Genomic DNA, 15,149 nt, shown 5'->3' with positions numbered 1-15,149 from the left:
GAGGGTTACAGAGGTGAGCAGAAAGGAGATACGTGAGTAAGCTTAAACCCTGGCATTCATCCAGCCTTCACATCCAGGACGTTAATCAGACGTTTATGTTTCCAGTGTTTTAGCTGTGAAAGAGGCGACGCCAGTCCTAGGGTTATCACCATGGAGACATTGACTGAGAGGGAGACAGAGGGGAGGAGGCAAACATTTGTGATGAATAATTTCTTAAACAGTGTTCTACAGTAGGTCATGATGGTCAGGAAGATAAAAGTCATTAAAGTGCTGCTCTGTGGTCAGATTCAGAACGTTGTTTAGCAATGCGTTCTAGTTCACTGGCTGTGCCAGCTGATAGTGGCCTACCTGGGATATAGGATGAAGGCCTATGCTGTTGTTTTTGTGTTGAGTTTGAGCGGAATTTCCCATTCAGAACAAAGGTGATCTCAACCTTAATGCTTATATTTACAATAAAATGTACAGTTAATTGTTCACTGGGGTTAATTTTACTTTTAGTCATTGGAGGTTAAGTTCAGGGTTAAGTTTAGAGTTGGAGAATTGGAAAAATAGTGAATCCTTTGTCTCCACAAGGATAGGAAAACAAATATGTTGGTGTATGTATGTTTATGGGATGCATGTTTACATGTGTACAGTTTGTGTTTTTCAGTTAAAATACTTCTCCCTTGTTGAGGAAGAGGAGATCACACAAACACACACTGAAAACTCAGCCCAAACCCTAACCTTACCTGAATTAAATGAGTCTTTATCCTGAACTGAAGTCTGCTGGGTGGAGTATGGTTATTTGTTATTGCTTCCCTGGGATATGCTGCAGAACTTAGAGTCTGAAACATGCTTTTGGTTGTACCTTGTTTCCGAGGTAACAACAAAGGTGTGGAGGAAAAGGAGGTACATGGGGGAATAGGAGAGGGATGAAGAGCGAGATTTGAAGGAAGGAGCTGGAACGTAAAATCACTTTTACTGCAGTTACACTTTCTAAACCATTGTTTTTTTTTATTGAACCATTTCACAATGTAGGGAGGATTAGTTTTTCTTTTTTCCAGAAAAAACAAAAACAATGTTTTATTCAAAGCTTATTTTCCAATTTGAGTCATACAGTATGAAACAAAATAATAATTATATACAAAATACATTCATTTTAGTTCTTAAAAAAAGAAAGATTTACAATATGATACACATTGCCTACATTAACAAAGAGCAGAGACAGTCCTAAAAGATTCTGTAAACATTGTCCACAGTCCTCAATCAAGCATTTGTCTTAAGAGACACGCCAAACAAACAGGTAATAAGTCATCTTTATGTGCTATCCATTGGCCTCCATTTCAAAGACAAACTAACACATTAAATCCCTCTTGATATATGGAAAACAAGATAAAGCAAAACACAACACAACACAAAACTAAAAATATATATTTGTCACATCTGAATTTAAAACTTTTGGGGAAAATAAAATATAAGATAATTGTCTAAAACCTTGTAGGGCAGTTATCAGGTGGTTACATTCTCATGACACAGAAGACGAAAAATCACACACAATGCAACTCTAAGCTCAACCACTGCCCTTAACTCATCCATAGACATAACACTTGATTAATAACCAACAGCTAATGTACTTGCACAATACTTTCGATGACATATAATCCCAAAAGAGAGCCAATTTTATCCTGTGATTCATTGCCATCTAGGGATTCCCCTTGAAGACTGGCGTTGTGACAATTCACCCAATATACCCGCTTTCAACACAGTGGGCTCTTTGTCTCTCATCTGTTCTTCCTTAAAAAAAATTTGAAATCTTTGGTAAAAGCTTTTTTTCTCCACTTGTAACTGCTGTTAATGTGATGAACTAACTCCTTTCTCAATGTGTGTGTTAAGATTCTCCTGCATCTCTAAATGCAAAACACTCCTCAAACAGGGTGCCCTCTTCAATCATCAGTCTCTTTAACCGCTACAAGAAATGGTTGTGTATGTTGATGTTGTTGCAGTCTAAGACCATTGCCAAATCTGCACTGCAGGTCACAGAGAAGCATAGTCAGTCTATGATGGTAATGACAATTATCATGTTAATTTAAATGATGGAAAGGATAGTTAATTTCAATGAGGAGGATGATAAGTTCATTTATTTAAAATGTTGACGCGATGATGAATATGAAGACATTGCCAGAGCTAATTGATAAACTGGGCGCCCCCGTGAGGCACAATCTCTGTCAGGCCCCAACCAACTACGTTTCCCCTCTGCTCACACCCATCGCCATCCTGCAAAGCCAGCTGGGATATCTCCTCTCCTGTCAGCACACGGTCCCACATGTTCACCCCTGTCATTTTCCCAGCGAAAGCCAAATTTGCGTCAAAGCCTCCCTCGAACCCTGACACCTGACTCCCACTGGCATGTGAACCATGAACAACCACATTGCCGATCTTCTCCTGTCCCAGCTGGAGTGTACCTCCGCTGGGTAAAACGTGACCTTCGGCCACACCGGGTGTGGAAGCCTTTCTTTGTCCATTGGCCCATAATGACGCAATGCCCTGCTCAGAACTCCAAGCACCACACAGGTGGGTCCAGCTTCCTCCCTTCACAACGCCACGTGCTTCCACAAGGTGAGCCTCTCCTCCGACGGTGAAGAGAGCCGCGGTCCCGCTGAACAGGAGCTGGATCTCGTAGGGATTCCGCTTTGTTCCGTAAGAGAACAGAACAGTTCTGTTTGCCACAGAGACAGGCTTGGTCCATAGGCACACAGTGAATGAAGAGAGTGTGAGAGGGAGGTCTGGGGTCACAGAGGAGAAGATGCGACGGGAGCGCATTGGGAAGAGAATTGCGGTCTCGCAGCCTAGCAGAGAGGGAGGAGAGGATGAGAGAATTGGTCATTTTGGGGTAATTAATCAATAGTCAATATGACAGAATTAGGATAACTACGGGCTGACTAAAAGTCAAAGTGTTTTAGGTAATTCTTTTCTTTTAGTTGTAAATGACTATTGTTGCTGGAAACTGCAGATTTTTATGGAATATCTACATAGGTGTACAGATGCCCATTATCAGTAACCATCACTCTTGTGTTCCAATGGCACATTATTGATTGATCATTAGGAAACGCTTTTGCAATTATTTTAGCACTGCTGAAAACTGTATTGATTAAAGAAAAAGAAAAAACTGTTGAGTATCTGGAACATCAGTGTTCCATTTTAGGCTCCATTTTACAATGCCATGCCATACCCAGCATTTGATTTGTGCTAATTTCCTCCTACAACAAGACAACGAACAAAAGCACAGTTCAAAACTATACAAGAATTATTTAGTGAAAAAGCAGTTAGCTGGTATTCTGTCTATAATATAGTGACCAGAACAGTCACATATCAATCCTATTGAGCTGTTTTGGTAGCAGCTTGATCGTATGGTACTTAAGTGCCCATCAAGCCAATCCAACTTGTGGGAGGTGCTTCTGGAAGCATGGGGTAAAATCTCTTCAGATTTCATGAACAAATTGAAAACTAGAATGCTGAAGGTCTGCAAGGCTGTAATTGCTACACATAAATGACTTCAGTTATATTTTAAGGAACCTCCGACTTTTGCGCAGTGCTGTATATACAGCTCCGTAAAAGATTAAGAGACCACTGCATCTTTTTCTTTCCTTTCCAAAAAAGTGGAAAAGCCAAGTTTAGAGTGAGGAACCGAAGCGTTCAGTTTGTAGTGGTCTCTTAATTTTAACCCTTCTGTTCATCACTCAAAACCCTATCTTAATTTTTTTTTATCTTAATTTTTTCCAGAGCAGTATATTTAAAACGTGTTTCTCAATTACCTCTAAAATTGTTATGAAACAAATCTTATATAAATCTCATAGGGGTATAAATATTAGGTAAAATATGAGGCTATTCATCCCTCAACATGGGTCTGTGATCACATATGAAATGACACAATGTTGAATATATTAATCTCCAGTTCTGTCACATTTTGGGTCTGATGACAAAATGATTATACATGAACAATACATTTTCATAGCTTTTTTTCTCATCGCTACCAAAGGTGCCAGTAATTGTGGAGGGCACTTTAAATGAGCTCCTTCTTAGTTTTGCCTTTATCAGTTATAACAGTGGAGCCAATGTGTATTTGAGGGGCACTGTAGGTAGACCATTGGGAGATCAGAGTACAGAGGGTAGATGATGTTTGAGATCAGAGGACAGAGGGTAGATGATGTTTGAGATCAGAGGGTAGATGATGTTTGAGATCAGAGGGTAGATGATGTTTGAGATCAGAGGACAGAGGGTAGATGATGTTTGAAATCAGAGGGTAGATGATGTTTGAGATCAGAGTACAGAGGGTAGATGATGTTTGAGATCAGAGGACAGAGGGTAGATGATGTTTGAGATCAGAGGGTAGATGATGTTTGAGATCAGAGGACAGAGGGTAGATGATGTTTGAGATCAGAGGACAGAGGGTAGATGATGTTTGAGATCAGAGGACAGAGGGTAGATGATGTTTGAGATCAGAGGGTAGATGATGTTTGAGATCAGAAGGTAGATGATGTTTGAGATCAGAGGGTAGATGGTGTTTGAGATCAGAGGACAAAGGGTAGATGATGTTTGAGATCAGAGGACAGAGTGTGTGATGCGGCTCACACACTTGTAGTCTCCATCCTTTAAGAGGTGGAAGAGCAAACTGTAAGGTCAGGGCTCACCGTGTCTGTTCCTTCTCTTGTTTTGGCTGTTACTGTGAGGTCTTTGAATGGGATTATAAATCCATGAATAAACCTGTTCCGACTTGAGCGAAAACTAATGGGCAGGAGATCAGTACAGGAGGTTTGAATTACTCTTTATGTATGTGTGTTAGTGAGTATTATTCTGATTTGTGTATGATTGAGAATTTTAAATCTATGTGGACAGGTCCCTCCCCTTTCTGCAGTAACTTAGTAATAGCTTGGTTGCAACTGACACAAAAATGGACCCTAAATCCAGACCCTAAATATTGATGTTACTTTTGTCTCTGGTTTCTCTCTGAGGGGGTAATTGTAAAAAAAAAAATACTTGAAGACCGTTTCCATCTGGTTTTGCTTCCATGGGTGCTTTGGTGTGGTTACTGTGCCGACCTGCTAATGATTATGCCTCCCCTTTGCTCAAGATTTAGACCCGATTTACAGGGCGGTTTATAAAGATGCGTGTGCACGTGCACACGTCCATGTCTTGTGTAATATAAACAGCATTGAGGTTTTATCTGATTAATGCTAGGAACAAGTGCTGGCTCACTGAAATGCCTGGCGCCTCAACATGACCAGAGAGAGATTCCTCTTTATTGACCATAGCCTTGTTCCTGTATTTCCTGTATGCTCAGATAGAGGATACTCTCCCTTTTAATAGTTCTCTGGGCTTTTTTTGTTTTGATAGGACTGAACAGGAATGTCGACCTAGGCTTCAGATGCAGACAAATATATAGACAATGTTGCTCTTTTCTTACATAATTCACAATTTCTTTAAACATTAATTAACATTCTTGAGAAACAGTTTTGTTAACTTATATTTAAGTTAACTTATATTTAAGTTAACAAAAACAAGTTTTCTTAACTTAGATTTTGCTTATTTAGAAAATACAAATTAATGTCATGGACATAGTTATAGAACCAAGCTAGTATTTGATTGAACAGCCAGTTGACAAAATAACTGCAGGCAAAAACGTTTTCTAGCCATTAATTGCTGGATGGTTGACCCACTTTTCAGGATGAATCTGCTGCAATTCTTCAATGCTTAAGGTTAGTATTAGTTCACAAAATGCAACAGTGGAGCTGTGAGTAAATTTAGATTATATTTTAAATAGTTTCAGTAGTTTTTGAACAATTTGAGACCATGGGATGTTTGAAGACCAGACGGACTACTGCGTCTTAGATAGCAAATGCCTGGATTCCACGGTTCCTTTGTAAGGGAAGGTTGTACTCAAAGAATGTTGGAGAGCATTAACCTCCTGGAGTAAGTAACCACCTTGATGTTTGCATAGAAAGACAAGGTGGGGTCTTGGGTCATGTGAAAAGGGAGGAAGGGGAAAAATGTATTAGTGCAGATAGGAGTGCAGATAGGAGAGACCATGCAAAGATGTGATGAAGCCAAGTGAATTAGTGTATAGAGAGAAGAGGAGAAGGCTTAAAAGTGAGCCCTGGGGGACACCAGATTTGGACTCTGGACAGCCCAGCATCTCTTCCTAACCATTCTTATTTGCTTTTTCGTGTGTTTGGGATTGTTTGGATGGAAGACTCACAACCTTCATTTGAGAGTATTGAACATTTCACTTGACAAGATGTGCGTATATTATTTAATCCATACAAATATTGAATTGAATTTGTCATGTCATTAGGTGTTGTCTGAATCTGTTATGTTTGTGCTAGCGGCACCATTTTCTTTTACTGTGTTCAGCCGAATCCTGCCAACAATGTGATATAATCTTTGGAAGACGTGGATTGCCAAATGCCATTCTGTCAACCAAATGCTAAGCTAAGGAGTCAGTGGAAATCACCCTCATCAGATGGACTTACAAATAAATTCAGTAGCATCTGTGAATCAAGGAGGTGGTTTTGGTTTTGCTCTAGGACACCCACAGGCTGATCTAAAATGGTCAAGGTAAGCACAGTACACAATTTTTTCCCTCCAAACAATAAAATAATTATTGTGATTTAAGCACAATAACAGTAAAGGCACTTTCATTGTCATATCAAATATTTTTTGGTTCCTGTAAGTGTTCCTAAAATGCCAGGAGAAAGGAGCTGTAAGCTGATAATGGCCCTAAGAATTTATTTTGCCAGTTATCAGGGTGTAGTTTTCTCCTTGTAATTTTTCATTATTTTCTGAAAATAAAGGTGTTCAAAAATGGGAAACCTTTTTTCTCAATTTAACAGAAAATAATGGGGGCCCCTGAATGGCACAGCAGTAAAGTTTCTTTACTGGCTCATACTTAGCTGTGTCATTACAAGACCAGGGTTAGAATCCTGCTTAAGGATTAGCCCGTGGGTTTGTTTGGTTATCTTGCCTTGTGTTCTAGCGACTCCTGGTAAGGACTTGGTTGCCTGTGAGCTCAATCGAGTTAGAACACTGGAGAGTGCGCTCCTTTTGGCGAGTAAGGAGTTTTTTCTAGACTTTCTGGCTGAGTAAGCAGAATCTCATTCAATGTGCATTGGAGGACATATATCGTGTCTGCTGGGAGTTGCTGTGGTGAAGCTTGGCCTTTATCAAGAATTCTATAATATGAAATTTGGGGAGGAAAACTATATATATTTAAAAAATGTGTGTCCATATATTTAGTCACATCTGTCATAGAGCTTTTTAGATAGATATCCCAAAGACTGGGCTTGGAATATGGAAAGGCATGTTCCTATATTTGTAAGTATTTCCTATATTTACTATCTGATGAATCAATTGGTTGTAATGATCAAATGATGAAAGGAGTATGATTGGGTCAAACTGACACCCTTGAATCTGTGTGTGTGTTCTCACCTGCGGGCAGATGTCGTATATGTGCCGACTTCAATGCCTCCTCCAGCACTGCCCTTGTTTTCCCAAGCTCTGTCACCACGGCATCAAGCATCTCTGTCAATGCCACTACTTGCTGCAGGTCTCTGCTGTTAGCCTCTGTTGGTGTTATCGGTCTAGGATTAGTCAAGCAGCTGTTTTCCAGTTTCATCAGTCGTGAAGCCTGTGTCCGCGACGCAGCTAGGAGCTGCTGTAACAGCGTCTCCTGATGGCTATTGACAGAATTGCCGGCAGTGTTCCCAACCGCGATGCTCCGTTCTTGCCTGAGATGCTCCATGCTCTCCCGTAATCGAGCCTCCATTTGCAAGGACATCCTCCGGCCAGCACTCTCCACCGCAACGCCACAGGCCCCGCCGTACTGAGCCACGAACCTGAGGTGAGGGGAAGGAGGATCAGAGAGGGCCTATTGGCTAAGCGTTCCATTTAGCTAGCACAGTCTTATGTCTCAAACACGAACCTTAGCATCTCGCCACGCAGTGACCCCAACTCCACCTTGATGATGTCATCTGAGTACTGCAGAAGCATGTTCTCCCTCATCTGAGAGTTCTCCAGCATGGAGAAGAGCTTGTCCCACTTAGTCAGGTCCGAAGTCTTACAGGGGGCTGGGGTGGCGGTGGCTGGAGGGGAAGATAGAGATGAGGAGCGAGTGGGAAGCAGAGGTAAGGGAGAAAGGTCGAGATTTACTGTGTTAGAAGTTGTCATTGATTTTCATTCAATACTCAGACATCCTTCCTGCCCTTTCTCCGGCTAACTTTCTCTCACATTTACTTTTTTCCCATTATCTACTTCTATCTTAAAACATTATGACTCTTACAGATTATATGCCAATTTAGCAGCATGCTGTGAGTTACATTTTCAGTATTGTTTGTATCAATACCTTTGTTTTTGCTTTTATCTTAATTTGAAGGCAGTAATCAATCTTCACTGTTGTGGCAGTCATTCTCAATGCAGGTTGCAGGTACTGATCAAACCAGAAAAGGAACCAGGCAAGCCTACTTCAGCTGGCCAGCAGTTAATAGGGATTATTGTTGTTGCTCTCGCTGGATCTGAACCCTGGTCTCCCATGTAAGAAGCTGTGTTTTTAACCACTATGCCACATAGTGTGCCAGTGTCGGTATAGCATCTCGACATTAAATAGTTTTGTCACGCATTGACATTTCGCCAAGTTTGAATATTTCGCTAGACATCATTAAGCATTGTGTTAAACTGAAAAAAAAATCTTATTAAGTTTACCTCCACCACACATAGCATCTATGAACTGTGTGGCTTTTGCCACTGGCCGTTTTAACAGCTTATTAGCCAGTAATAGGCTTACTGTAACTTATTAATTGGAATAGTCATAAGAATTGAGCTGAGCAATTACTAGCGAGACTGAAGAATACACTGTCAAATACACTCTTTCATTCATGAATGACATTGATACAATTAATATTAATATAGTTGATGATAACTGACTCTTCCGTTGAGTGAAAAGATGAGAGAATCGTGAAAAAAGGTGGTGATCTAGCCTATATTATCCCAAAAAGCATGCATGAAATAGTCGCAATATAACCTTCAACAGTTTTATTTTAGGCTTACTATAACGTAGCTACTGAAGGTTATAGCCAGTGAAGTTTTTGTCTATCCTGATTTAAAACGCATGCATGGATGCATAGCCTACTTCAGAAATGCACCTGAAATAGCCAGCAAAGTTTTTGTCTATATAGAACAAATCCTAACGCATCATTTATTTTGACTGTGATGAGGCTCAAATGCAGAAACTCTTGGTTGATAGTCCGCGTCTCTAACCACTACGTTATTTAACAAGGGTCAGTCAGTCAGTCAGTCAGTCAGTGATATTCGCTATTCTTGGTCTGGTAAAAATGACATTTTCAGATAGTATCTTGGATAAATGACAATAGGGTTGACTTAGTTGTTACGTGTTCTAAAGTTTAAAGTTCAGTGAACTTACGGTTAAACTTTATAATACTTTAGGCCTAAATGTTGAGCAAACTTGCAATGCAATCCTTGAAGATGGTTGCCTTCCTATTGTACATTCAATCAAATGTATGGTGTCTTCCTCTCTGTCTCTCTCTCCCTTTTTCCCTGTGTCTCTCTCCCTTTCTGTCCCTGTCTCTCTCTCCCTCTCTGCTCTTGTCTCTCTCTCCCTCTCTGCTCTTGTCTCTCTCTCCCTCTCTGCTCTTGTCTCTCTCCATCTCTGCTCCTGTCGCTCTCTCCCTCTCTGCTCCTGTCTCTCTCTCCCTCTCTGCTCTTGTCTCTCTCTCCCTCTCTGCTCCTGTCTCTCTCTCCCTCTCTGCTCCTGTCTCTCTCTCCCTTAATGTATCCTTGCAGGTTGAGTTATAGGCTCAATCTCTCCTCTCTAGCGGGGTGATGTGCATGTTTAATGTTACACTCCATTGTTTGTTTGGGCCACTACAGTTTCATAATTAATAATGTAAAATCACATGGGTAAAGTTATTCTTTGTTTTCTCTTAGACCACCTGGGCTGCACACACACCGATAGCAATTCAAGGAAAGTAAAGTCTCATGCAAGTGTACACACAACACAGACAAACAAAACCTAGTTTTGGCTTCCAAAACAGCTGAGAATTCCCTATTTGTATAATACTTCTTTGATCAATGACAAGACATTCATTAGGGCCTTTTCCCAATAGGATGCTTGCTTAACTTATTTTCCATGGTAGAGAGCATTTATTCCAGCCAGCTCATTGAGATACACTCTCAGACTGATTCTAACTCATATAACGCTTTTGGAAATGTCACTAGACTTCAATACAAAGCCAGTGTCTTTAGCCAGAACAGCTGAATTTGGCAGTGATTCATCATTAGGGAAACATTCAACACAGTGATTTTTTACCTGAGATAAATACTGTACATAAATACTGTACATAGTGACTGAGAGGGGAAGAGAACCTGTCCAGATCAGATGTGCTCAGCCAACTAAAGTACACTAGTCTAAAGACATCGCTGACACTCTTGGTCATATCCATAGACTCACTGAGACCAACAATGCGTGTACGTGTCAACAGTCTTTTACAACTTACAATAGCTGAATCCATCCATAGTGCTCCTGTAAAAACAACCAGGTCCTACTGTGATATCGATATGCAGCCACCCACATTTTGACAAAACACAGCCCCTCAGAGGCCTTTAGACCTAGAGTGACCTCTTGACTGGCGGGTTTAAGTAGGTTCCAGTGCTGACACAGACTATGTTTGTGGGCTGACTAGTTGATTATGTCTGTCTGACACTAAGTCTTAATAGAAATGAATACACTTATCAAGTTTTGTTTCATCAGTTGAGGTTGTTTCACGACCTGCTGACATAGCTCACGTTATTCATTGCTCAGCATTACACCAACACACAAACATAGACAAACACAGATAAACACTTGACTTACGCTCCACTGGTTCTCCCTCTGTGATCTCGTTGTAGTAAGTGTCACTGAAGCTCACCTCGATGTTGTCCTCGTAGCCAACAGTCAGCGAAACACACAACCACACCAGACACACCGCCTGAGGGAGCCGCCACAGAAACATGCTGCTTGCTGTCCGTCCGTCCGTCTGTCCGACTCAGTAAGTCTGTCTGCGCGTGTCCAAATCAGCCTACCTGTGTGTGTGTCGGAGAGTGTGTGCCTTTCTCCCAGTGTGTATGTGGAGAATGATAAATCGGTGTATGTCTGATTTGTTTCCTCTCTTCTCTATCTCCTTTGCTTCCCCTGTACGTCTTGTTAAATGCTGAGCAATCCTTTGGCAGCTGGCCTGGTAGCGTCGTGTTCTCCGGCTGAGAGGGAATGGGCCACATAGAGGGTCTGACTGGGCTATATAAACACACACAGATCCTACCCCTAGTTCTGCACAGCCCAGTACATGCCCCTGCCCCAGCCTAGCTCCAGCCCAGCCTCAAAGCGCACGCACACACATGCACGCACGCTGTCCAGCCTGCCGGGGGATCTAGGCAGTGAGTAATGCTTTGTTGGAGGTGGCATATCTGTTGCAATCAAATACAACCGCGGCTCCCGCAACTCAGAGTGAATGAGAGACAGACAGACAGTGAAAGGGTGAGATGGAGGGAGGGAGGGAGGGAGGGTGAGATGGAGGGAGGGAGGGAGGGTGAGATGGAGGGAGGGAGGGAGGGAGGGAGGGTGAGATGGAGGGAGGGAGGGAGGGTGAGATGGAGGGAGGGAGGGAGGGTGAGATGGAGGGAGGGAGGGGTGAAGGGGAGATAATGAAAGGAATAGTGAGAATAGGTTTTGGGGAGGGTAAGCTTAATATAATAGAGGGGTAGGACAAAGAGGGAAAAGGAAAGAAAATGAGAGGAAAGAAAGATTGAGAAAGGGAAAAGAAAGAGTGTGACAGATGGGAAAATAGAGACATTGAGACAGAGTTAGAAAGAGTGAGAAAGGGAAAAGAGTGAGACAAAGAAAAGAGAAAGAAAAAAACTGAGTGTGAGTGAGAAAGACAGGGAAAAGCAAGGAGAGCCCAAGTTTCCCCATTTTCTCCCTGTGTGGGTGCTGCTGATGTGTTCAGGGAAGAGGGGGGTGGGGGTAGAAAGAGGTTAGAGTAGGTGTGTGTGTGGGTTGGGGTGGCTTGTGTAGAGGAGATGTGGGGGTGAATGGAACCCAGACTTTCAGGGCTTCTAAATGGGTATATTGTTCTCGCTCTCACTTTTGTTTGTTTATTTATTTATTTATTGGCCCAACTGACCCAATGTGTGTGGGTTGGCGTAATGTTTAGGAGGGATGGCGTAATTACTTCCTCATGGAGTTTTAAGTGTTACTCCTACTCCTGTCTCCACCACATGAACATGTTGCAGAGTAAAAAAAAAACATCAAGTCCAATCAGAGATGCTCTCATGTATTTTAAGCTGAAAGGCCCACTTCATGGCTTTAAAGTGCAACCATTTTAGTTGCTTATGCTCTTGGGATGTAGCAATTCACACAATGCACTTATTTTCAGTTGTTACAATTACACATCTACCTTGGGAATCTCACTGCTGCTATCCCTGAATTTCAGTTGCACATGCCACTTTGCACCTTCAATTTGCTCGATTGCACAGTCAGAATCGCCCATTTATACTTGCATTTGTCTCATCGCACAACTATTCATTTCCCGCATTTACATGTATATACTTAATACTTACATATATACTAATACTTAATACATTCTGAGTAAGATCAAGTCAGTAACAACATGAACAATAAACTATCAAATGCTGCTATAAATAATTGAATTACTCTCGCCCTTGACAACTGGGTGTGCGATCATTATTTCACTACTATACAAACGGCTGATTTCTAACACATAATACTTGTACATTTCCTGCCCTCTTCTATTTGCACTTCTGGTTAGATGCGAACTGCAATTTGTTTTACTGTATTCGTACTGTTCAATGACAATAAAGTTGAATCTAATCTAAGATACAACGGTCCTCGACACTCATTCAAAATGTTTAAGATATGAATGCTGCAATCTGCTGGAACCCAACCCGTTCCAGATGTGGCATGTATTGATTCACATGACTTTTTCAAAGATTTCACATTTTTGAAAAAGTCTGTTTATATTTTTTGCCATCAATAGAACAAAATCTCATGTACGTATGTATTTAGACCCCTTATTCAATAATTTGTAGAAATACCTTTGCCAGAAAGCACAGCTTTGAGTCTTCTTGGGCATACTTCTACCAGCTTTGCACACCTGGATTTGGACAGTTTCTTCCATTCTTCCTTGTATGTCCTTAAACTTTATCAGATTAGAAGGGAAAACTGATTGATGGAGTTCTTTTCAGGTGGACAGTGATCCCTGACCAAAGCCCTACTTGCCAGGTTACCTAGTTGGGTCTGACAGTTCTAACTAGGACCCAAATAAGTAACTTGAAATGGAAGAACTTTAGTGGCTCTAAAGTTCTTCCATTTCACAATAATGGAACTTGCAATGCTCTAGCAAACTTTCAATGTTTTAGCAATTGTTTTATAACCTTCCCCAGATATATGCCTCATATGGTGTGGTCTTTTCTAAATCATGTCCCATCAATAGAGTTTACCAGTTCAGGAGACATCTCAAGGATTATTAAAGGACACAAGATGCATTGGAGCTCCATTTGGAGTGTCATGTCAAATGGTCCGAATACTTATGTACATGATATATTTCAGTTTTTACATTTTCAGTATAATGGCATAATTTATGCCAGGATCAACCATTCTTAATTTCAGAGGCAAGTTAGCAATTATTTACAGACCTCAAATGTAGTTTCTCTTTTAGCATCCCATACATCTGTTTTAGTGCTTGTGAAAAATGTTAAGAATTGTTTTTTTCATATAGAAACAGAAGGTATGCCCTCGAGGGGAGAAAGTTATTCTAATGTGTGTCTATGAACTGTAGCACATTGGTTAACATAAACTATACCTGCCATTACATGACCTTACAATGAGATGACTTATAACATGTCCGGGGAATTTTCTAACTTTCAGACACACCTACCATTTCAAACACACTTTCAGACATGCCTACCGTCTGTATTCAAAGTAGAAGGTTTTGTAGTAAGTGGCTCAGAGACAATTTCTATCTGCAATCCATCTGACTGCTGAAGTACCTACTGACTCTGCTCAACCGGGCATGAGGACTCACGTTTACATGAACTCATAAAGATAGACATTTGGACAGATTACAATCTATTTATATAAGTTTTTATCTAATTTTGTTGTGCAGTTGGTCTTTCCGCGCCCAGGTAAACGTTGTCCAGAACCGGAGCTTTCCTTAGCCCCCATCGTCTCGGTTGGAGGCTTCCTTCTCCATCTCATGGCAGAATCATCTGGACTAGTAGTAGTCTGTCTGGAACCAGGCATTGCTGTAAACTCGCTGCATCCCTGGGAGTTGAATCCTCTGTAGTGGGACAGTCTGTGTGTGAGAGATCCATCTTATCTCAGCCCACCTCACATTTGTCCTTTAAGCCAAACTCTGTCTCTCTGGGCTCCAACCAGTCCTCTATTGCTGAATCGCTTTCAAGTGTTCTGTACCTGTCAGTTATTAAGACGTGGAAGAAATTAAGATTAACCTCCTCGCTATGGGACAGAACAACAGATATTTCTCACCATGCCAGCTCTGGGATCTGATTGGTTAATGGTCAGATCTTCTAATGGCTAATCTAACTGCATCATGTCATTATTTATGATGCATTTAATAAAATGATCCTTTGACATTGAGATTAAATGTGTTGTTCATGGCAATCAAAATGTCTTAACAGGTATACCCAAATCCCATTTCCCAAGATTCTGTGTTTGACTGAGTCAGATATGAGAGTTTCAGTAATATACCCTCAGGTCGGCTCACGCTCAGTGGCCAAAGATGTCATATTAGTGTCATAACATGTGAAATACAGACCAAATCCGAAATTATATGTAAAAAACAAAATATCCTCAAAATATATAATACAACTTACAAAAATCTGATTTGTAACATATTGCAGTTGGTTCAGGACAGGTTATTTCGGTTTTCATCTCACACCGCTACCTGTCTGCCTTTCCTTGTCTGGTGTAGAATTTGCCTATTTTTGGAAATTTCAACTGGATACATCCAAAAAGAAGAGGTTAGTTTTATAGCAGGACTGTTGTGGGACTGGAGTCTGAAAACTGTCATAGCCTGCTATCAAACATC

At 41.1% G+C, this 15,149-nt stretch overlaps 2 protein-coding genes across 2 annotated transcripts in view; one reads left to right on the top strand and one right to left on the bottom strand.

Moving 5' to 3' along the window:
• The window catches only part of veph1 (ventricular zone expressed PH domain-containing 1), a 167,046-nt gene that overhangs the window by 44,519 nt on the left and 107,378 nt on the right, over positions 1 to 15,149 (top strand). The gene's annotated exons all lie outside the window — the stretch shown is intronic.
• ptx3a (pentraxin 3, long a) lies at positions 983 to 11,443 on the bottom strand. The gene is made up of 4 exons (XM_010899974.4): positions 10,898 to 11,443; positions 7,955 to 8,114; positions 7,462 to 7,868; positions 983 to 2,825 (listed from the first exon to the last, which is right to left on the bottom strand). Exons 1-4 carry the CDS (start codon positions 11,034 to 11,036, stop codon positions 2,164 to 2,166), a joined length of 1,368 nt encoding a protein of 455 aa, XP_010898276.2. The 5' UTR covers positions 11,037 to 11,443; the 3' UTR covers positions 983 to 2,163.

Source organism: Esox lucius, chromosome 1 (assembly GCF_011004845.1).
Source record: "Esox lucius isolate fEsoLuc1 chromosome 1, fEsoLuc1.pri, whole genome shotgun sequence".
Classification (NCBI taxonomy): domain Eukaryota; kingdom Metazoa; phylum Chordata; class Actinopteri; order Esociformes; family Esocidae; genus Esox; species Esox lucius.
The sequence above is the reverse complement of the archived record's forward strand: the minus strand, read 5'-3'. Positions and strand labels throughout refer to the sequence as shown.